General features: G+C 39.7%; 1 protein-coding gene across 2 annotated transcripts; it reads left to right on the forward strand.

Annotated features, from left to right (window-relative positions):
• The first annotated feature begins 3,317 nt into the window (after positions 1 to 3,317).
• LOC110609317 lies at positions 3,318 to 8,239 on the forward strand. 2 transcript variants are annotated; one of them, XM_021748811.2, is made up of 2 exons: positions 3,318 to 7,142; positions 8,146 to 8,239. In XM_021748811.2, exon 1 carries the CDS (start codon positions 3,883 to 3,885, stop codon positions 5,221 to 5,223), a length of 1,341 nt encoding a protein of 446 aa, XP_021604503.1. In that variant the 5' UTR covers positions 3,318 to 3,882; the 3' UTR covers positions 5,224 to 7,142; positions 8,146 to 8,239. The 2 variants fall into 2 exon arrangements, with proteins under 2 accessions (XP_021604503.1, XP_021604504.1); XM_021748812.2 differs by having other exon boundaries at positions 3,318 to 7,035.
• Positions 8,240 to 22,863: the final 14,624 nt, after the last annotated feature.

Genomic DNA, 22,863 nt, shown 5'->3' on the forward strand with positions numbered 1-22,863 from the left:
TAAAATTAACATTAATTGGATTAAATTGATTAAACATTAAAATAAGATTTTTGTTTAATTAAAAGAAATAAATGGTTAATGAGTAAAAAAAATCTTTCAGGTAAAGCTCTTGCTTTTTCTATTCTTTGTTATCATGCTTTCTTCGGTGTTTATGACTGACGCAGGCTTAAATTTCACGATATCTCGAGGTTGATGGTCGAGTTTTATTCAGCTGTTTATAGATTTATTTATGGTCGAGTTTTAAGTGTATTTTAAAGTTATATATATATACTTTTTAAAAAAAGTTAGTGATTTCCGGCTCATTGATCAACTTGCTCAATTTTGAATCACAACAATCCTTTTGTTATGATAAATTATTTTTCTAAAAATGATTAAAAATTTATTAGAGATATTTTTAAAAAATATCTTTAAATGTTCAAATCAGATTCATGAACTAGAATAATAATGATCAGTAGAAAATACAGATAAATAAATGGAGAAGAGGAAGAAAAAATTAGAAAATGGAGAAAGAGAGAGCTCCAAGTGTGGGAGGAAGTCCTTTAAAAGGGAGAGAGAAACTTCCTTTTAAGAGTTTGTCCACTTTAAAAAGAAAAACTCTCATTTATACTATATATGAAAAAGCACAAAAATATTTTGTAGCATATTCATAAATAAGGTAACTTTTTAAAATAAAATAATATTATAATATTTATATAATATTATGTTAGGGTATAATGGAAAGTTATGTAATCAAAATTTATATTAAATTAAAGCATTTCAAGGCCACTGTCTAAATCCATACAAACATTGTCTAAAGTTATACAAGAGAAATATACCTTAAATTCATAACCACAAAAAAAAAAAAATTAGTCTCCGTCAAAACTCATACGAATTAGGTTGAAGGAGGGAGATGAAGAAATATCATCATGCGATCAACATATAAGGAAGAAGATAGAGCTGAACCTCTCACACGCCTAATGTGTTTGATTTCAACTCAATAAGGTTTTGTTAACCATATCACCATATTTACTACGGACAATTCCAACTCTCTATGAAATATTGAAACCAACACAATTCGCCTTTTATTTTTAGCACAACTTGCAAAATCCTCAAAATGTAGTAATTGGAAAAAAAAATTAAATAGAAAAAAACTATTAATACCTTCACCTCATATAGAGAGTAAGAAATCCACACTGCGCTGAGAAAAAAAAACAATATGTTATTTTAAGGTAACGATGAATGCAAAAATTTAATTCAACAATCCAATTTAAATAAAAGACTAAAATAAATAAATTTTATTGATGTTTTTTTATTATTATTCTAAAATTATTATTCACTTTTTAATATATAATTGACTATTATAATTTTATTTAATTTTATATTATTTTAAAATTAATCTATCATTAATTATTATTTTTTTAAATAAATATACAAAATATTTTTAAATATTTAATTAAATTTAATATTTTTAAAATGAGTATATAAAATAAATTGTCTTTATTAATACATATGAAAAATCAAAATGAATAAAAACTTATAGAGGAGAGAGTATAAAATAAATACATATTTAAAAATAAAATTTTATAAAAAATAAATAAACTATTATAATTAAACCATGATTATTCTCATTTATTTTTTATTGATTAAAATATATTTATAATGTTATTATTATTAATATTTATAAATACATCTTTTAATATAAATTATTAAATAATTATTTATGATTCATCACTAAAATCAAGTTTTAATGATATTTACTACAGAAAAATCTATTTTTTAGTAAAAATTTATTTTTGAATAGCATGTAAACCTATAAAAAATAGTACTATTAAAATAATATAATATTTTAATACATAATTTACTATTGAAATTTATTTATTTTTAAAATATTTTAATTTATTTTCATATAAGTTGAATTATATAAATAGATTGAGTGAGATAAATAAAAGAAATTATTACTTAATAGTAAAAATAGTATATAAAATTAAATTAAATGATGAATGAATAATTTAAGATAAAATTTAAATAGAGAATTGGATTTGAAATCTTAAAAACGAGAATTAAATTAAATTTTTAATTTTTTATAAAATATATATATAACATATTTTTTATAACATAACTTTTATCAAAATATTTTTTATAAAATATATATTTTTTAAAAGTAATTTAATTTTTATTATTTTATTTTATTTCTTTTTATATTTACTTTATCTCATATTATTTTTTTCCGTTTAATTAATCATAAATGATGGTGTTAGGATACGTATAGACACGAGTACAAGAATTTATATGTTGAATATATTTATTGATTTTCTTCAAACTCCATTTATATAAAAATATATAGTTTTAAAACAGAATTAAATGTCAAATTTGAATTAAAACATTTCAATATAAATTACAATAATTAACTTAATTAATTCATGTAATTTGGATGAAGTTTATGCTTAATTTATTTTAAATGCATTTTGTGTTTATTATATATTTTATTTTCTTTTACTTTTCAGTGTTATATTACATTTACTTAATTTATTTTATTTAACATAAAATTTAAAATTAATTATTTAGTTTCATCATGCAATTATTCTAAGTTACAGGTATTTTAAATGAACAAGGTCTAAATTAATAGAGAAAATAAAAAGGACGTAAATATTAATTATTTATACAGAGAAATTTAAAAGTAATTGTTGATAAGGTTGAATTAATTAAAAAATACAAAATATGTTAAATAATTGAATATTTTATCAATTATTCTAAACATAAAGTTTGAATTATATTGTTATAATTAAAAATAAATTATAAATTAATAAAAATAATTAATATTTTATTCCTTGTTGCAAGAAAGCATAAAATATTACACAAGTTCCAATTCATGCCAAATGCATGAACTCGGGCAAGACAGGTTTGAAGTAAGCATCATTCAAGTTGTCTAAAATTAATATAATATTTCAAATTTCACATATAAGAAATGCGAAAGTAATAATTTAATAAAAACTCTTGGATTGAAGTTTAGAATCTTTTACTTTTTTTAATATAATTATTTAAATTAATAAATTTTATCACATTATAAAAATTAAATAATTAATTTTCTTTATATTTAATTATTCGACTTTATTCATATATAAAAAAAAAATCAATTTTTGCTAAGAGCAGGTCAGATAACTATGCTGCCGACTGGAAAATTTGTTGGTATTATCCCTGAAATGGTAAAATAATTTGACTTGGGAGTGTGTATGAAGTGTGGAATCAAAATAAATAAAGCCATTTTGGACCCACCAGATCCTATCATTCATTGAACCTGCTGAACCCTCTACTTATAAATATTCAGAAAACTCACCTCTGTACATAAATACCTTTTTTTTTTTTCCGCCTCTAGGTTGCCGTGTGCTTGGCGGGCGATGTTCTTCTTCCTAGATTCTCGCCTTTATTATAGGATTTCTCTCTCTCTCTCTATCTATCTCTTTCAGGCTTGCATGGGTATTAGCTCTGTGGAATTTTTCTGCTACAGATAAGTAGCTTTGGCTTCTATATCTCTGAGCTTTGTTTTTGCTTTTTTTTTTTTTTTAATGTTGTGGTGTTTTTTCCCCAAGTATGGTGAATTTGGGAAAAATTGGAACTGGATATGTTAGTTAAGTTGTTCTTTGAGATTTTGAGTATAGGGTTGAGTTCTGAAAAGGGTTTGTGTCTGTTTGCTTGGTGCGATTGAATATGCATGCTTGAGGATCTAAATAGCTGGAGAATTTGTTTAGATACTTAAAAAGGCAAAAATGAGAAATGGGTTTGCTTAGCTTGATAAGAGCATAAAGCATTGTTAATTGGCTTCTAGAGAGACCAAAAGGTACACTAAATAAGGCTTTAGGAAAATGAGCTCATGGGTATGATCTAATTCGATCTGAAACAAACAAAATGGAAGGGAACTTGTCACAAGGAGGTATGGTTCCAGGTGGGGCTCCTTTTGGAGGCCTTGACTTGCAAGGATCAATTAGACTTAGTCATCAAGCTCAATATGCACATGCTGTACACCAGCAACAACACCCTGTTCAGCGCCAAGGCTCCTTGATCCATCCCTCAGTTCATGAGGCTTTTCCTCTTACCATAGGAACGGTGAACAACTCTGATCAGGCCATTTCCATGACTAATTACAACAAGGGAGATAAGGGAAAAATTTTGGCAAGTGATGAGGATGAGCCAAGCTATACAGATGATGGTGCTGATGGTCACAATGAAGCAAGTAGAGGGAAAAAGGGGTCACCATGGCATCGTGTTAAGTGGACTGAAAAGATGGTGAGGCTTTTGATAACTGCAGTGTCTTACATAGGCGAGGATATGTGTTCAGATTGTGAAGGTGGGATGAGAAGAAAATTAGCAGTGTTACAGAAAAAGGGCAAGTGGAAATTAGTTTCCAAGGTCATGGCTGAAAGGGGTTTCCATGTTTCACCTCAGCAGTGTGAGGATAAATTCAATGACCTTAACAAAAGGTATAAAAGGCTCAATGACGTGCTTGGGAGGGGCACTTCTTGCCAAGTTGTGGAGAACCCTGCACTTTTGGATGTAATAGATTATCTAACAGATAAAGAGAAAGATGATGTTAGAAAAATCTTAAGCTCAAAGCATCTCTTCTATGAAGAGATGTGTTCATACCATAATGGTAATAGATTGCATCTGCCTCATGATCCAGCACTGCAACGTTCCCTGCAGTTAGCTCTTAGAAGTAAAGATGATCATGATAAGGATGATATGAAAAGGTATCAACAGGTTGATCTTGATGAAGATGATCAAGAAGTGGAAACTGATGATCATGATGAATTTGAGGGGAGTCCTACTTCACGTGGGGATAGCAAGGGAATATATGGGATCTCAGGGGGCTCTATGAAAAGGTTGAGACATGGCCAGGGCCATGAAGATGCTTGTTTTGGGAATTCATCTCAGGATGGTAACAAAGGTTCCTATTCTCACCTGCAGATCGGTCAAGTTGATATGAATCAGATGTCGTCTGAAATTACAAGAGCAGCATGGTCACAGAAGCAGTGGCTGGAATCTCGCACACTTCAGTTAGAAGAGCAAAAGTTACAAATTCAACTTGAAATGTTAGAACTGGAAAAACAGCGAGTCAAATGGAAAAGATTTAGCAAGAAAAGAGATCATGAACTAGAAAATATGAGGATGGAAAATGAGAGGATGAAGCTTGAGAATGAGCGAATGGCGTTGGAGCTGAAGCGCAAAGAATTTGGTGTTGATTTTAATTAATTGTCTGGTCCTCTTTCAGTTTTATCAATATTCTGTTGAATATCTGCAGTATCTGTTAGAAGGGAGAATCTTGTTGCGAATATTACTCTGCTTGTTAATATTATGTAAACTTAAGGTAGTGAAATACCATTATCTAGTTAATATTGTTCGCCTTTAGTGAAAGTGTATTATGCGTGGTTGAAGATATTGTGGTGAGTATCTTTTTCTTTCAATATTTTGGTAGGAATCTTTTTCTTTCAATAGTTTTCTTCTTTTTTTCTTTTAACTGTCATATATGTGGAGTTCAGGTTGAAGTTTGGATTCTTGGCCCCATTTTGATGATTAAGCTATATATGTGGATGCTACAAACTTTTGAATTGCTTTACTTCTGAATTGTGGTTTAGGAATGTAGAATTCCATTGTTTAATCTTTAATCACTTTGCAACTTATGAGATATCGATACGGATACAATAAGTGTAATTCAAGTTTATCTCATAGGTGTAGTAATGCATTGGTAAGCTGTTTTACAAAATTTTTGCTAAATTTCACGATGAAATAGGTTTTCATGTGTGGTTGACATTAAGATGGGCAGGTTCATGAAGGTCTTTCCATAATTTAAGATATATTAGGTCCTCAATCTTCTCTACTTGTGGTTTGTGGAGAAGGTATTTCCTGCCTCCCCTTTCAGCATGTTTTGTCAGCTTCCTGGGTCACATGTTCCCTGTTTGTTTTCTTCTATTTGATTTATTTGGCAGGTGGAATTACCTTTACAGATAGCTGCTTCAGCTAATAGCAGAAACCTAAGAGGTAATCGTTTTGGGGTTTGCAATTGTGTGGAAGTTTTGGCAGGATAAAGCAGCAATAGACTGAAAGGAATATGTGTGTTTGGTGATTTGACTCCTTGCAATTGCTTATTGAATTTTTTTTTGGTTGTGTCAGGGAATATAAGCATATTTTTTGTCATGTTTGTATAATTGGAATCACAGGATTTCAGCTTCTACCTGGCAAATAATAACCTGTTGTTTAGTGAGAATTTTTGTTTTTGCAAACTCATCTAGCATGATGGTTAAAGTTGGAAGTAGCTAGTAGGTATTTTAGATATTGGTGTTAATAGATGATAAATTTCCAGGTGATTATGTACTAGCAAGTAATAGCAGTTTTCGCTGAGAAGAGGACATTTCACGGCCTAGTTTATAGACATCTCTCTCACTCCCTTGATCTTTTCATTCTTTTCCCCTAAAAAAATACAGCTGTTACAAATGAAGACCATATCATGCTATGTTGATTTCTAGGCAAATTTTAGTTTTCAGCAGCTCATGTTCTGTAGTTTCTTCCACTGTTCGTACTGAGGTCAGGATTCAGGAAATTGGGAGTTTAGAGCTTATCAGAAACAGAACTTCACTAATTGCTGTTCATTACCTTGAGGATTTCTACCTGCAAAACTCAAGCACAACAATGTTACTGCAGCAGATCATTTCTTTTGCTAGATTGCCAAGGGAAAATTTCTAACTATTGTCTCCAAAATGCATTGTAATCTGTGCAACCGAGATCAGTGGCAGAGATGTGTTGTTACAGGAGAAGTGCAATTTGTGAGGAAAAAGATAATAGGCAACAAAGCAGTCTTCATCTATTGCTATTTGCTAGTGCTTTCTTTTCTCTCTTTTATGCATGATACTATTCTTAGTGCTTTCTTTTCCTTCCATATTAATACATGGTTGAGTTTTAGTGCAGGTACAGTAAAGGTGTGATTGGACTATGGGGTGTGCCATGGCAGTGTGTGTTTACAGCTGCAGTATGGATCATCAGGAAGGCTCATGATAAATGATACTGAAGGTGTTGATCAATCATCTTCCACAATGCTATTAGACTATATTAGGCGGCTTGCTTGTGGCTTTGCTTTCAACAATGAACACTCGGGATTTCTGAGAACTATTTATTGGGTAAAAAACACTGACATCTAGAATTTGACAACCTTTTCAACATAGCTATGCTATATCGGCGTAGTATATGCTTAATCATGGTTATAAGAAATTTCACCATGGTTAGCCATCCATTTTATTTATATAGTTTATTAACTGATACCCACCTGCTAAAACATGAAAAAGCATGTTCTTTTGGGCCAATCTGTGCCTACCTTGAATTTCTTTTGGCTTCATCTTTCCACTATTCTCAGGCATTCGGAATAAGAACCTCAATCTTCTTCATAGTTAATATAGACCCACAATCAGGTTGGTCTACGATGTACTACTACAATAATTTGTATACTGTATACTGGTAGTATTTATATTTCGAACTATATCAATTATTAGTTGTTACTAGGAGCAAAATGAAGAATGACAAAGGAGAAGAATGCTAGACTTGCAAATGAAAGTTATGCATGAATTCTAATTAGGATGTGAAAGTATTATTCTTGAATTCCATGGGTTTTGGCCTTCCATCATTTTACTTTTCTCTGTGATAACCAACTCCAAAGGGACATGGTGGTTTGTGAGATATAATTTTCACCAAAAGAAAAAGGTGCTTAGCCTGATTTAGTCCAATAGCTGAGACATATAGTTGAGACATATAACTCATGTGATAGATTCAAGTCTGAGATCCCGCTCCCCCACTCTCCTACTCGAATAAAGAGGGGGAAAACAATGATTCTTCCTACATTCATATTAGTGTTTCAACCTTCATTGCATGCGTTGGCCAGTTTTAGAATGCTGGTTGCTTCTTTAAGGAGTAGAGTTCTAGTTTAAGGGAATAGAGTGTTTGAGTTTGAGCTCTTAATCTCTGCCATTACGAGATAGACACTTCAATAACATCGAGCTGCGATTGATTGATTCTTTTAACCTCAGTGCGATACATGAACTCAAGCAGTATTCTTGAATTTCAGATCATTTACAGCAGAACAATTAAATGTAGCTTGAATTTGATCTGACGAGAATGTTGCTTTTCCAGGTTGCTTAATTCTGTGGATTGAACATGACAAATTAGGCCGAGTGTCTCACTGAAAAAGCAATTGCCCCTGTTGTTCCATATAAGGAAAGATTCTGAAAAGATGAGACACTGCATGGTCACGTTCTGTCCTAATGTCAAGTGAAGAATATTCATAAAATCATAAGGGTATGTTGAAAGAGGAGCTGCTGCTGGATTTTGCAGGACTAAACTAAGATCTGCAGCTTGATTAATTATTGATTGCTGGTACAAGATGAGTCATCAGTGTCATCCATTTTTGGTGCTCAATTTTGGTTGATAGTTACTAATTATCTTTCAGTGTTTTGCCAAGTTCCCGCAAGAAGCAAGAGTGAGATGATTAAGCATATCAGTATTAAATATCATTTTAAATTTGATTAAGCACAATTAATATTTAATTGTAAGGTAAATTTGATCATGGAATGCACTGATACAGTAGATTTAACTCTTATTGAGGGCAAATCTCAACAAAATTATTCTCCTAAGCACATGAGTTTTAAGGAAGAAACAGGGAAGATGGAAGCAAGCCAGCCATGTATAAAAAAAGGGGGCTTTTCCCCAATTTAGATTTGGAAAGAAAAAAATTGGCCATTTGGGATTGAGTTGAAAAAATTTACAAATTTGGAGTTTGACTGTTAAGTAGCAGTTAAAATCTTTGTCTGGCGCGTTTTACAAGCGTGTTAGGCTAAAGATACAAAACTGTTCTATTTAATCCCCCAGCTAAATTCCTCTCTCCTCTTTCCCTTTATTTCTATCCCATTGTTTTTAAACTTTCATCTCTCTACCTCTCTCTCATCCCCCTAAGATCTCATTTCCTCTCTCCCCTCTCTTTCATTTTGTAATTTTCTAACACTCTCATTTAACATCATTTCAATATTTTCAACTATTTTTTATTTAGTCTTAATCTGAAAATGTCTATTTTCATTTTCAATTTTATAAAATAAATTATTTAATTTTTTTATTAAATAATTTATTAATTTTCTAATTCTCTCATTTAATATCATCTTAATATTTTATCTCGTACTTCATTATAATTAAATTATTCAACTATTTTTTATTTACTTTTAATCGGAAAATGTCATTGTCATTTTTAATTTTACAAAATAAGTTATTTAATTTTTATATTAGATAATTTATTTCTAATAAATTTTTATTATATTTTTATTAAGAAATGACAACTATTTATATTGTTTTAGAGTGTTAAAAGAGGTAAATTTTTGAAAGATAGAGTTAAAAAAAATTAAAAATATACATAAATTAAGAATGCATGATCGTATAAATTTATTTCAACATGTTTTATTGTTCAATTATTATTTAAAAAAAAATTATTGTGGTTATGATATGCCAAATAAATAAATTGTTGATGTATATTATTTTAAAATTTTAAGTAATATTTAGATAAAATTTAAAGTAAAAAATTATTTTAATTTATTAATTATTTATTTTACATATATATACAAATTTAAATGATGAATTTTGAAAGTATATGTAAAACAGCCTTTTTCTCACAAAAAGAATATTATAGAAGTGAAAATAAAAAATTAAAAAATACGTGATCAATAAAAGAAATTAAATTTTAAATTCTATATAGTATAATTTTCATAAAAATATTAATTTTGTAAATAGAGGAGGTGATAGAAGTCTTTTTTTTATTATTTAGAAAAAAAATGAAAAATATTTATCTTCGCTAAACCTTTAAATGAAGAATACAAACTTGAAAGATATAAGAAAAAGAAGAAGTAAAAAAAAAAATAATATATTATTTAGTTAAAAAATTAAAACCTGCTATATAATATCTTTTTTGTAATTAATATATAAATTTTAATTATTAAAATTATTTTGTAACATCCATAAATTATTGAAATTATATTTGTAATGAAAGTGAATATGAATTATAGGTTTTATTTGTGAATAAATTAATGAATATTTTTAATTTTTGAATGAAGCGAGTAAAATAACTTATATTTAATAAATAAAATAAATTTTATTTGTGTTTGGCAAATAATTTATTTATTAAAATTGTAAAATATAACTAATATTATATAATTCTCTTTAAAATTAAATTTATTAATAATTAAAATATAAAATGATTTAAAAAAAATTTAAAAAAAAGGAAAAAGACTATTTAAAAGAAATTAATTTACTAAAAAATTTGATTGTATTACATTGTATTAATATAGCATAAATCAGATATTAATGAAATGTACTAATAAAGTTGATGATCTGAGATCCAATGTAATAGGGTTTTACAAGGGTTTTGTATTACTGAATAATGTCTGCCTTTCCTGAGGAGGGGACTCCTCTTTTATACATTGTCTTGCTTGCCGGTGACGTGTAAAGGTCTCTCCAGGATTGGGCCACGCGTCTCTGCCATGCGGATTCGGAGGTACTAGGGTATCAGCCGCCTGCTCCATGCGTAACGGCTTCTGATTCTCCTCGTGCGTACGTTCAAGCGGATCTCCCAGGCTGTCTGGTGAATATTATTCCGGATCCTGGGCTGGGCTGAGAGTTGGGCCGGATGCTAAGCCTGGGTAGAGAGGGTCGGCTTCGTGCGGGCCGGGCCAGCTTGAGGAAGATGGGCCGAGCCCGGCCTTGAAGGTTGGATGAGCCAGGCTTGTTATGCACATCAGGTGTGTGGACCCCTACATCGTGGGCCTTGGGCTGTGGTCAAGTCCCTGGTCCGGGGTGAAGGAATCCAGCGGTCATCAATTGCCCCTTCACCTTCTCGGCAGTTATTGCTCCAACTGCCGAGGGGGTGAATACCAAGAACTATTATGATCGTGTCTGTTCGGGTTCAGGTACCTTAATAACATCCTTTCATCTTTCAGTCGTTGAGCAGTTTCTGAATTCTATCTGCTCTTTCCTCTTTCTGTCTTTTCTCTATTTTTCTTGTCCTCTGCCGCCTTTACTTTCTTGTCATCATTATCTGGACATCTCCTTTCTTTCCTTTTCTGTGAATATCTTTTAAAAATCTGACGCCATTAGCTTAGAGTCTAGTGTAGCTCTGTCCCGTGCTAAGTCTTCAGGCTCCGAGTATATATCAGCGCCAGCTTTTATTCATTCTTGAGCCTTCTGTTGAAGCGAGAAATTCTTGTTTTATCTGTGGCAGGTTTATCCGACGCCTTCTTCAAACAGATTGCCTTGTGCCCCAGAGTTTTGCCTTGATTGTGCTCTTATCATCTTAAGGGAGAACTGTTTCTGACTTGTCCCTGTTTTGAAACTTTTTGCCGTTCCTGAGATAAATATGGGTCAGTTCAAAATTTTTGAAAATTTGATGTTACCTCTAAGGCGTCTGAAGGGTGCATTGAAGATCCTTCGGGTATGGCAGGCGAAGGGCGGGACCATCCAGCAAGCTGCTGAAACTGCTTTACCCAGGTCGTCTGGCCGGCCTCCTCCTCTGCTTGTTGTCCGGGCTCCAGAGAAGTTCTGGACTGTTGAGGGGTTGGATCTAACTTCGCCTTTTTCCACAGAGAAACAGGGAATTTCCTCGATGCCCCTGTTGTCCTCTTTTGATATAAATGGGAGTGGCGCCGGCGCTCAGCTTGTTGTTCTTTTTGGTGTGAAGTACCAGTATTATTATTCCCTTTGGTGTGAAGTACCAGTATTACGTGAGACTGGGATCTGCTGCACTCAGTCAGGTCTCCAGCGATTTTTTCGAATGTGTACTTCGCGATCTCTTCGGGGTCATAGCCTCGAAGACTTATGTTTTTCATGTGTGGTGCACGGCCGGCATACCATATCTGAGCTTGTTCGAATGTACCGTGCATCACATTTGGGTAACCGGACGTTCGCCCAGGGGAACAGTGAGAAATGCTTATGGGAATCAACTTGTTCAGTTCCCCTGTAATAGCGAGACAGATCTTGGCCTTTTCTGAAAAACTCTCATTCCGAGCTACGAGAAGTCCTCCGAGCTGAAGACTAGAATAGTAGGGTAGGTGATAGTCGTAGATGAGAGAGTATCTGGATATGTAAATTCTTTAAGGATAGTCTTTCATCCCGTAGTGTAGGCCTTTGTAACGTGCTGTAATGTGCTTTTCTTTTAATGAAGTTCTTGTTCTGCTCTCATGCTTAAGCTGTTCTTTGTTTTTATTATGTGTGAAATACTTTAGATTGCTCGCCTTATAGTTTTAACCAACTGAGCTCTGTCCTGCTTTTTCCCGAGCTAATCTAACCTATCTGCGAGCTCTGATGAGTTGAACTCCGGATCCACTTAGTCAACTGGGCTTTCAAGTTTTTCGAACTGGACTGTCTGACCGACCTGTGAGCTCGGTCTTTACTTCGATGAATTGAGCTTTGAGTCTCCTTCATCCGTCCGGGTTCTCAGGTCATGTTGTCCGAGCTGAACTGACTGACCTGAGAGTTCTGTCTTTGCTTAGTGAAATGAGCTCTGAGTTTCCTTTAGCTGGCCGAGCTCTCAAGTCATGCTGTCTGAGCTGGACTAATCCGACCTCTGAGCTCGGCTTCTGATGAGTTGAACTCTAAACTCTCAGCTTTGTATGACTCCGAGGTGCTTTTGGCGCTTCTTTCCGATCTCCCACCCTTTGTTTAGTAGCGGTAAATCAAATCTTATAACTTTTTAAGTGATGCGCAGGTCTGACCTTTATCATGCTCCCATTTGCTTGTACTTTTGAGTCTTTTCATAACTTGCCCCTCTGTTTCCTCGGCATTTACCATAGGGATGGTAAAGTAGTAGGCTAAGTTGCTCTGACTGATGAATTGGGCCTGTATTGTGTGGGTGGCGAATGGGCTTTTAAATGATGGACTGTCATCGTATACTTGGCCCTTGATAGATGTAGAGAAGCCCAGCGATCATCCTTTTGCCCCTTTACCGTCTCGCCGGTTATTTCCTAACCGTCGAGAGGGTAAATTTCGAGAACAATTAAAGATCGCACCGCTCCAAGACAAAACTGTTCAGTATCAACGCTTTGCCTCATAGTAGCCTTTCTTTCTTTCTTTTCGAATTCCTTCTGTCCTTTGAAGAACTAGCTCTTGGTTGCTCTCTGTCTTCCTGCAATTCCTTCTACGTCTCTTTTTTCATCCCATCGTGTTCTCAGGTACGCTTCCTTGTTCTTCTATGGCAAGTTTAAAGCTTCCTGATGTTTTTGATCTTGAGTCGCATATTACCCCTTCCAACATAACTAATCACATTTCCCGGAGGCTTTTAGATACTCCGTTGTATCTTATTCGAGCACCTCTTCCAAATGAGAGGATAGTTCTTCCTTACCCTCGCCCTCCTGGTTTAGTGGATCCTCAGGAGGTTCGTAGCATAGTGTTTTTTCTGAAGCAGAGAGAATTTGGTCTACCGCTTCCTTTTACCCCTTTCTTTGTTGAGGTTTTTGAATATTTTGGGGTAACTCCTCGAATGTTATCCCCAAATTCCATTTTATTCATGTCCTGTTTCGAGTCTATCTGTCTGGGTTGGGGTTTCGCCCCTACGGCCTGTCTGTTTGTCACTTTTTTCCGCCTGGTTAGGGCGAAGCAAAACTTCTATTACTTTTCCCCCCGTAATGGGCTGTCTCTTCTTACGGGCTACAAGGATTCTATAAAGGGATGGGTAGAGAATTTCCTTGTGGCGGAGTTGAAATTAGGGTCCTGCCGATCGTGGGATGTGGACCTGAGGTGGGGGGAGATCTTTCCGGGCTGCAACGATCTGCCCAAATTGAGTCTTATTGAGCAGGTCGGGCTGCTTCGACTGACTTCCGTTGAGAGGAAGTATGATGTCGAGAAGTGTATGTTTGCGTCAAACCTTAGGGATATCCAGGACACGGGTATAGTGCTTTGTCCGGTTATTCTGTTTTTTTCTTTGCTCATGATATCAGGAAGTATGCTGACTCTTTATAACTTCTTGTTTCTCGCAGCTTCCGAGGTTAGAATGGATGGCATCAAATTCCCCAAGAATTTTGACCTGTCTCGGGAGAACATGCATGCAATTTTTGACGCCTTTGGGGATGGGCGTTCTGTAACTGAGATTGCTGCGGAGCTGGCGCAGGCCGCTTCTTCCAAGAAGATCAGCCGACCTCCTGTCAAAGCCTCTTCTCGGACTTCCAAACCGAGCTCTCGCAGCACCAAATCAACTCGGTCATCTAGCCATGGTGGGTCGAGCTCGACCTCGACGCCTGCTGAAGGGTTTAGATCCGTTCCAGCCTCCTCAGAGGTCGTGAGGGAGACTTCCCTAGCTGTTGTGGAGCAGACCCAAGCTACTGAACAAGTGGGGCAGGGTGCCGTTCGTTCTACTGAGGAGGCGTTAGGGGGGAAATTTAAGTTCCCTGTTGAAGATAAGGAGATCTCTAGGACAGGGGTGGAGATCGTCCTCCTGGAGGATCAAAGCCCGGAGGTTTCTGGTGAAGGTGCCCCTGCCCCTGTGAGGACTGAGCCTGAGGGATCTGAGGGTGTCCCCTCAAAGGCTGGGGGCAAGCGTCCGACCCCTTCTGGAACGCCCGTCCCATCTCCTGCTCGGAAAAAATCCCGGACTGCTGTGGGTCCTTCCCCACCTCTTCCTCCCATTGGGAAAGGGAAGGGTGTTTCTGCTGTTCCTTCGTCGTCCCCTACTGACAACATTCTGGACCTGTCAAGCATTTCCTCGGAGTCTCCGGCCTCCGCTGTTGCCGTACTTCTCCGGGAACGGATGTTCGGCGGGATAACAGAGGCTTCGGATCCTCGTCTTCTGGCCCTGACTGGTCACTTGGCCAGTTCTACCAAGGAGCAGGTGTCCTTCCAATCTCGCTCTCGTGAGGAGCTCGGATCCACGATTGGAGAAATGCTGCTGATGGTAAGTTATTTTGTCACCTTTCTTTGAGTTTGCTTTGTTTCTTTTCTTGACAATTGTTCTTCCGTACTAGGTGTTAGGCCTAGTTATGGAGGTGGATGCCCGTGATCTCTCTTTCCGGGAGTCCGTGGACCGCCGGATCGAGGAAGCGCGTCATGATGAGAACCTGACTGCCACCAGCGACGCGAGGGGCCACCTGGCAGCCGCCCGGGAGCAGATCCAGTCTCTCCGAGTGGAGTTGCATTCTGCCCTGGAGGCCTCTAAAAGAGCTGAGGACAAAGCGGTTGAGGCGGCAGAGCATAGCAAATCCCTGGAGTCAGAGCTATCTCGTACTCGCAGAGTTCTCCAGGAGTCTGATGAGAGGGCAGCTGAAGTGGAAACTCGTTGTGTAGAGGTTGTAAAACAGCTGTCCTCTATGACGACGGCCCTTCAGGAGAGGGATGAGGCTGTGAGCCAAAGGGCTGAGGTCCAGCGCCAACATGATGCCTTAAAGGCTGATTTTGAGGGGCTTCAAGCTCACCTGAGTGAGGTGAAGGCTCAGAAGGAAAGTGCCCTAGCCCGGGTGGAGGTCCTTGAGCAGGAATTGGGCACAAGTTCTGAACGTATCAAAGATCTGTCTTCATCGGCTGAAGAGTTCAACCTTCGCCAACAACAGCTGAAGAATGAAGTCAGGGCTTTGGAACGTAAATGTTTAGCCCTGCTTGAGGTGGTAAAGTATGCGGAAGGGAAGGCTCAGCTGAAGCGTGAACAGTATATAGCGGAGTATCAGGAGTCTGATGAGCTGAAGGTTAAAATTGATCAGGCCTGTGAAGCTCATCTTCAGGACTACAAAGACTCTTCTGAGTTTAAGGAATTTGTGGCTGAGGCTTGTGAAGAACACCTTGATGAGTATAAAGCGTCTGGTGAGATGAAAAAGGCTATCCTTGATAAGGCCTACCGCATGTATGTAACTGGCTACAATCGCGGTTTAAGAGAAGCTAGACAGGCTCCTGATGTTCCTTTGGCCAAGCTTCGGAGGCGCGAAGTGGACTCAGATGGCGAGTCAGTGCTATACGGGGAGGATGATTGCCCTTTGCCCCGAGGAGATTCTCGGAGGAACATAGACCGGCCATCTGAGTCTTCGTCAGAGGAATCTGAGGTAGGGTCGGAGGAAGATGATCTTGATTCTGAGAAAGACGGCCTCCACCCTAGGTCAGAAGTGGCCCCTACTATTAATGTTGAGAGCTCTGGCCCCAGGGACACCGAGCTTCCTTCGGGGATGGCTGTAAATAGAGATAATGCAGGCGAAGGTGTTCTTACTGATGTAAGTCCTTTAAGGACTATTTATCCTCCTTCCTCGCCGGAGAAATAAATTGTAATAGTTAGTAATGCAATATTAGTTTCTTTCTTGTTTTTCATATTTCTTGACATTTATCTCTACTCTTTGTAAACTATATATTTTTGTTCAAAAGCTCTGAATCAAGCTTAAGTTGCGAGCTCAGCTCTTAGCTGATGATTTGGGAGATCAAGTCTCGTACCTTTTTAATGACAACTATCATGTCAGTTTTTGACTTTGAGTCCTGCTTTCTGCGCTGTGACTTCGTATATTTGTTTCAGATAAATTGATTTAGGCTTTGATTATAGCCTTTTTTATCCTTCTAAGGATATCTTCATTTATGAGTCCTGCTATGGAGGGAGCTCGGCCGTTCTCTTTGGCCTTCGTATCTGGATCCTTTAAGGATATAAGTCTACCCGAGTTGAGGGCTCGGTCGTGGGCCTTTGCTAACATCGGTCCGAGCTGGGAGTTCGACCTTGAGTGTCGTAAGAATATAAGTCTATTCGAGCTGGGAGCTCGGCCCCCCCCCTTTTTTTTTTTTTTTTTTTGGGAGGCTCTTAAGTCTTTTACCGACCTATTTTCGATTCTAGGAGATCTTACGGGATCCTGGTTTTCTTTTCGGGACGACCTCGGGGCCTCGCCGGTTGTTTTTGTCTCCAGGAGATCTTACGGGATCTTGTTTTTTTCTTTGAATTTCCGGGACGACCTCGGGGCCTCGCCGGTTATTTTTGTTTCCAGGAGATCTTACGGGATCCTGTTTTTTCTTTGAATTTCCGGGACGACCTCGGGGCCTCGCCGGTTGTTTTTGTTTCCAGGAGATCTTACGGGATCCTGTTTTTTTCTTTGAATTTCCGGGACGACCTCGGGGCCTCGCCGGTTGTTTTTGTTTCCAGGAGATCTTACGGGATCCTGTTTTTCTTTGAATTTTCGGGACGACCTCGGGGCCTCGCCGGTTGTTTTTGTTTCCAGGAGATCTTACGGGATCCTGTTTTTCTTTGAATTTCCGGGACGACCTCGGGGCCTCGCCGGTTGTTTTTGTTTCCAGGAGATCTTACGGGATCCTGTTTTTCTTTGAATTTCCGGGACGACCTCGGGGCCTCGCCGGTTGTTTTTGTCTCCAGGAGATCTTACGGGATCCTGTTTTTTCTTTGAATTTCCGGGACGACCTCGGGGCCTCGCCGGTTATTTGTACAAAATTCAGGCTCATTGGCCTTACTGTCGCTTTGTCAGCTGGTTTTTGTGCCTAACTGAGGTCTTGTTTGCGAGGGATCTTTCTGAGCCCTGTTCTTTTCTTTATCATGAAAAATGTTTTTTCACAAAGATAATCACATTGTATAAACAATTTTCATTTATTCACATTTGTCAAAATGCGACGTCTTTTTTTCTTTACAAATATTTCAAGGAAAATACCTTTTTAAGTGCTGGATGTTCCAAGCATGGGGCTCGGGGTTTCCTTGCATATCTTCAATTCGGTATACCCCGGGCTTAACCACTTTTGTCACCTTGAATGGACCTTCCCAGGTCGGTGCTAGTTTGCCTGCAGCTGCTCTTTTTCCGGTAGCTTCCAGGTTTCTTAAAGTCAGGTCTCCCACCTTCAAGCTTCTTTCTCTGACCTTTTGATTGTAATATCTTGCTGCTCGTTGTTGATAAGCAGCAGTTCGGACTTGGGCTTCTTCCCTAATTTCTTCAAGAGCATCTAGGTTGCTCCTTAATTTGTCCCAATTAGCGTTCTCACTAACGAATTGAACTCGATGAGTGGGGATCTGCAATTCAACTGGGACTACAGCCTCTGTGCCGTATGCAAGTGCAAACGGGGTTTCTTGAGTGGGCGCTCTGGGAGTGGTTCGGAGTGCCCATAGAGTGCTATTGAGCTCTTCTGCCCAATTCTCCTTTGCGCCATTCAGCCGTTTCTTTAATCCTTGAAGGATAGCTCTATTAGTGACTTCCGTTTGGCCATTAGTCTGAGGATGAGCCACGGAGGAGAACTTGTGCCATATGCCCATGTTCGTCGTGAAGGCTCTGAAAGTGCTGCAGTCAAATTGTCTGCCGTTGTCTGAGATAAGTACTCTTGGTATGCCAAATCTGCAGATGATATGTCCCCATACGAAATCTATCATCTTGCGAGCTGTGATTGTGGCTATTGCTTCTGCCTCTGGCCATTTCGAAAAATATTCCACAGCCACCACTACGAATTTCCTTTGCCCCGTAGTCTTGGGGAAAGGTCCCAGGATGTCAATTCCCCATTGTGAGAAAGGCCATGGACTGGATATGCTTGCTTGAGGAGTGGCAGGGGTCCTGATGGCATTAGCAAATCTCTGACATACGTCACACCTCCGGACAAACTCTTCTGCTTCTTTTTTAACAGTGGGCCAGTAGTATCCTTGCCTGAATATTTTGTTAGCTAATGTCCCTGCTCCCTCGTGAGCTCCACATAGGCCTCTATGTATTTCCTCCATTACCTTTGCAGCTTCTTCCGGACTCACACACCGGAGCCATGGGCTGGATTTCCCTTTTCTGTATAAAGTTCCCCTTATTACTTGGTAATTGGCAGCTCGAGCTGCTATCTTTTTGGCTTCAACTTTATCTTCGGGGAGTTCGCCCTTTTCCAAGTATCTCAAGTATGGAGTCATCCAAGTTGGGCTCTGTTCCACCTGCAGTACTGTATATATTTTCTTGAAAGCAGGTGTGCTGACATGCTGTATGTAGACTTCATCAGGGAGCTGCTCTAACTCTTCTTTGGTCAGCCGACTAAGCAGGTCTGCCTCCTCATTTTCATCTCGAGGTATCCTCTGAAATCTCGTAAGTACTCCTCGGCGCGTGAGGTCGGCTTCCACAGCTTTTACTTTATCAAGATAACTCTGCATGATGGGATCTCTGGCCTGATATATTCCCGTCACTTGGTTGATCACCAGCTGAGAGTCACTATTTACTTCGAGGTCGGTTACCCCTATTTCCAAAGCTACCAACATTCCGTTCACCAAGGCTTCATATTCGGCCACATTATTAGAAGTTTTGAATTCTAGCCGTAAGGCATAACATACTTTGAAGCCCTCCGGCCCCTTAAGTATTATCCCAGCGCCGCTGCCCTCAGAGCCTGATGCTCCGTCTACATATAGCTTCCAGCTGGACTCTTGGGAAAGCTCTCCCTCTCCTTCTTTGCTTGGTATCTCCGAGGATGATCCTTCCTTCTCCTTGTTGAATGAGCATTCTGCTAGGAAGTCAGCCAGCGCTTGAGATTTTATAGCTGTCCGAGGTCGGTACTCCAGGCAGTAAGGGCTGATTTCCACGGACCATGCTAACATCCGTCCTGAAGTTTCTGGCCTACGTAGGATCTTCTTTAACGGTTGGTCCGTCATCACAACTCCTTGGTGGCCTTCCAGATAAACTTTGAATTTCCGGACTGCTAACAACAAGGCATACGCCAATTTTTCAATGTTCGAGTATCTGACCTCAGTGTCTCTGAGTACCTTACTGACGTAGAAAACAGGTTTCTGCTCCCCTTCTTCCACTCTTACTAGTACTGCGCTGACTGCTTGCTCTGAGGCTGCCAAGTATATCAAGAGTTCTTCCCCTTTTACGGGGCTGCTGAGCACGTGAGGTGAGCTGAGGTATTCCTTAAGTTCTGTGAAGGCTTTTTGGCAGTCTTCTGTCCATTCAAAATTCGGGACCTTCCTTAATTTTTTGAAGAATGGCAAACACTTTTCTGCCGACCTTGACATAAATCGATGAAGCGCCACTACTCTCCCAGTTAATCTCTGGACGTCCCTTACACAGGTCGGCTCTGGCATATTCAATATGGCTTCCACTTTCTCCGGATTGGGTTCAATGCCTTTTCCACTCACCATGTACCCCAAGAATTTTCCTCCCCTGATGAAGAAAGCGCACTTTGCTGGATTCAGCTTCATCCTGTATTGATCTAACACCCCAAATATCTCCCTTAAATCCGTTATATGTTGTTGAAAAGTTGAACTTTTAACCACCATGTCATCCACATACACTTCTACATTCCTGCCGATCTGATTTTTAAAGATTTTATTCATTAATCGTTGGTAAGTTGCCCCGGCGTTTCTTAATCCGAAGGGCATAGCTCTGTAGCAGTAAGTCCCGTCTTCAGTTATAAATGAGGTCTTCTCCTCATCCGTTTTTTCCATTGGGATTTGGTGGTAACCAGACATAGCATCCAAAGAAGACATATAATCAAAACCAGCCGTTGAGTCGACCATCTTATTAATATCGGGGAGGGGGTAACAATCTTTAGGGCAGGCCTTATTCAGGTCGGTAAAATCTATACACATCCTGTATTTGCCATTGGCTTTTTTGACTAACACAGGATTTGCCAACCACTGTGGGTACATAACCTCCCTAATAAAGTCTGCCTCTTCTAGCTTCTGCACCTCTTCCTGGGTAGCCTGCTGCTTCTCTCTTCCCACTACTCTCTTCTTTTGCTTTACTGGTCTAGCCTCGGGGAGGACATTCAATTGGTGTGTCATCACTTTGGGGTCAATTCCCGGCATGTCTGAGGGCTTCCATGCGAAGGTCGGCGAGTGACTTCGGATCAGGGCCATGGCTTTACCTTTTTGTTCTTTGGTGAGGCCGGCATTGAGACTGAAGACCTTACTCGTTTCTTCTTCTGATAGGGAGAAAGTCTCCAGCTCTCCAACGGGCTCTGTCCGGGCTTCCTTTGTCTCATCCCTGACCTCCAAAACTTCCGAATCAAGCGCTTCTCCGGTTGAGTTCGGTTCCGTCACTGTGGCCAAGTATACTGCCCTTGCTTCCTCCTGGCTTCCCCGGACCATTCCCACTCCTCCTTCCGTTGGGAACTTGAGTGCTAGATACCTGATGCTAGTGACAGCTTCGAAACTGAACAATGCCGGCCTCCCCAAAATCGCATTGTAGCTCAGTGGGAGTTTGACCACCAAGAACACCTCATAATGGGTGCGAGCTTTGGGTGCTTCTCCCAAGGTAAGGGCCAGCTTCACCTTCCCTTCTACGAGTACCGGTGCTCCTCCGATCCCTTTGATGGGTGACTGGTCCCGAACCAGCTGTTCCTCTGGGATTCCCATCTGCTGGAAAACCCGATATGGCAATAAGTTAACCTTACTCCCATCATCCACCAGAACCTTCTTCACCCGAAAATTATGGATGACTGCTTCAATGACAAGCGCGTCATCATGGGGCATCTGAATGCCCTGTGCATCCTCCGAAGAGAAAGCGATGGTCATGGGAGAGTGTTCAACGATCTGCATAACCTCGCCATTACTGGTCTCCCCTTCCCGGTTTCTCTTCTTTCCTCGACGGTTCATCCGTCCTCCAGTTCCTCCAACAATCATATTAATAGTCCCACTGGACCCATCATTCACTGGTCCAGCTCCAGTTCTCCTGGGCATCTGGGCTGCCGGACCGGGTTGAGGCCTCTTGTAACAGCCCGGCCCGTACGCACGGCACTGTTACCGCTCACGGCCCAGGGCTATCCCTCGCCTGGCCTCTTTGCCACCTCGGGCTTTCCACTGGCGTCGTGAGCAGCTCTTAACATCCCTTCACCCTCACGGGTTCCAGGCAGGATTTGTCCCTCGGGGGAGCCATTACGGCCCGCCCTAGCCCGAGTGGATTTGGCCCAATTCCTTCCTCTGGGAATTAGGTCGCCTCCCCCACTGCTCGAACCCTTGACCTCCCACTTTAAGGGAATAGTCTGGTGAGAGTAAGTACCAATTGTTCCATTTAAAAAGGCGCCTTTTTATGTAACAGCCCGGCCCTTTTCGCACGGCACTGTTACCACTCACGGCCCAGGGCTATCCCTCGCCTGGCCTCTTGCCACCTCGGGCTTTCCACTGGCGTCGTGAGCAGCTCTTAACATCCCTTCACCCTCACGGGTTCCGGGCAGGATTTGTCCCTCGGGGGAGCCATTACGGCCCGCCCTAGCCCGAGTGGATTTGGCCCAATTCCTTCCTCTGGGAATTAGGTCGCCTCCCCCACTGCTCGAACCCTTGACCTCCCACTTTAAGGGAATAGTCTGGTGAGAGTGAGTACCAATTGTGCCATTGGAACAATTGGTACTCACTCTCACCAGACTATTCCCTTAAAGTGGGAGGTCAAGGGTTCGAGCAGTGGGGGAGGCGACCTAATTCCCAGAGGAAGGAATTGGGCCAAATCCACTCGGGCTAGGGCGGGCCGTAATGGCTCCCCCGAGGGACAAATCCTGCCCGGAACCCGTGAGGGTGAAGGGATGTTAAGAGCTGCTCACGACGCCAGTGGAAAGCCCGAGGTGGCAAGAGGCCAGGCGAGGGATAGCCCTGGGCCGTGAGTGGTAACAGTGCCGTGCGAAAAGGGCCGGGCTGTTACACCTCTGCCCCTCCGGTTTCTTCACAAAATTTTTGAGATGCCCCCTTTTTATCAATCTTTCAATCTCCGCGATTAACTGAAAACAGTTATTTGTATCGTGGCCATGCGTCCGGTGGTACTGACAATACTTGTCAGGATTCCTCTGATCTGCTTCCGACTTCAAAGGTTTGGGCCACTGGAGAAACTCCTTATCCTGGACAGCCATGAGCACCTCGGCTCTGGACGCATTTAATGGAGTCGGTTTCTCCGGGACCCAAGGAGGGAGCACTCTTGGTTCGAGAAC

The sequence above is a fragment of the Manihot esculenta genome, chromosome 2 (assembly GCF_001659605.2).
Source record: "Manihot esculenta cultivar AM560-2 chromosome 2, M.esculenta_v8, whole genome shotgun sequence".
Lineage (NCBI taxonomy): Eukaryota > Viridiplantae > Streptophyta > Magnoliopsida > Malpighiales > Euphorbiaceae > Manihot > Manihot esculenta.

What these genes read in the sequence shown, in the direction of transcription:
- LOC110609317 (XM_021748811.2), top strand. Translation starts at nt 3,883, where the DNA reads ATGGAAGGGAACTTGTCACAAGGAGGTATGGTTCCAGGTGGGGCTCCT.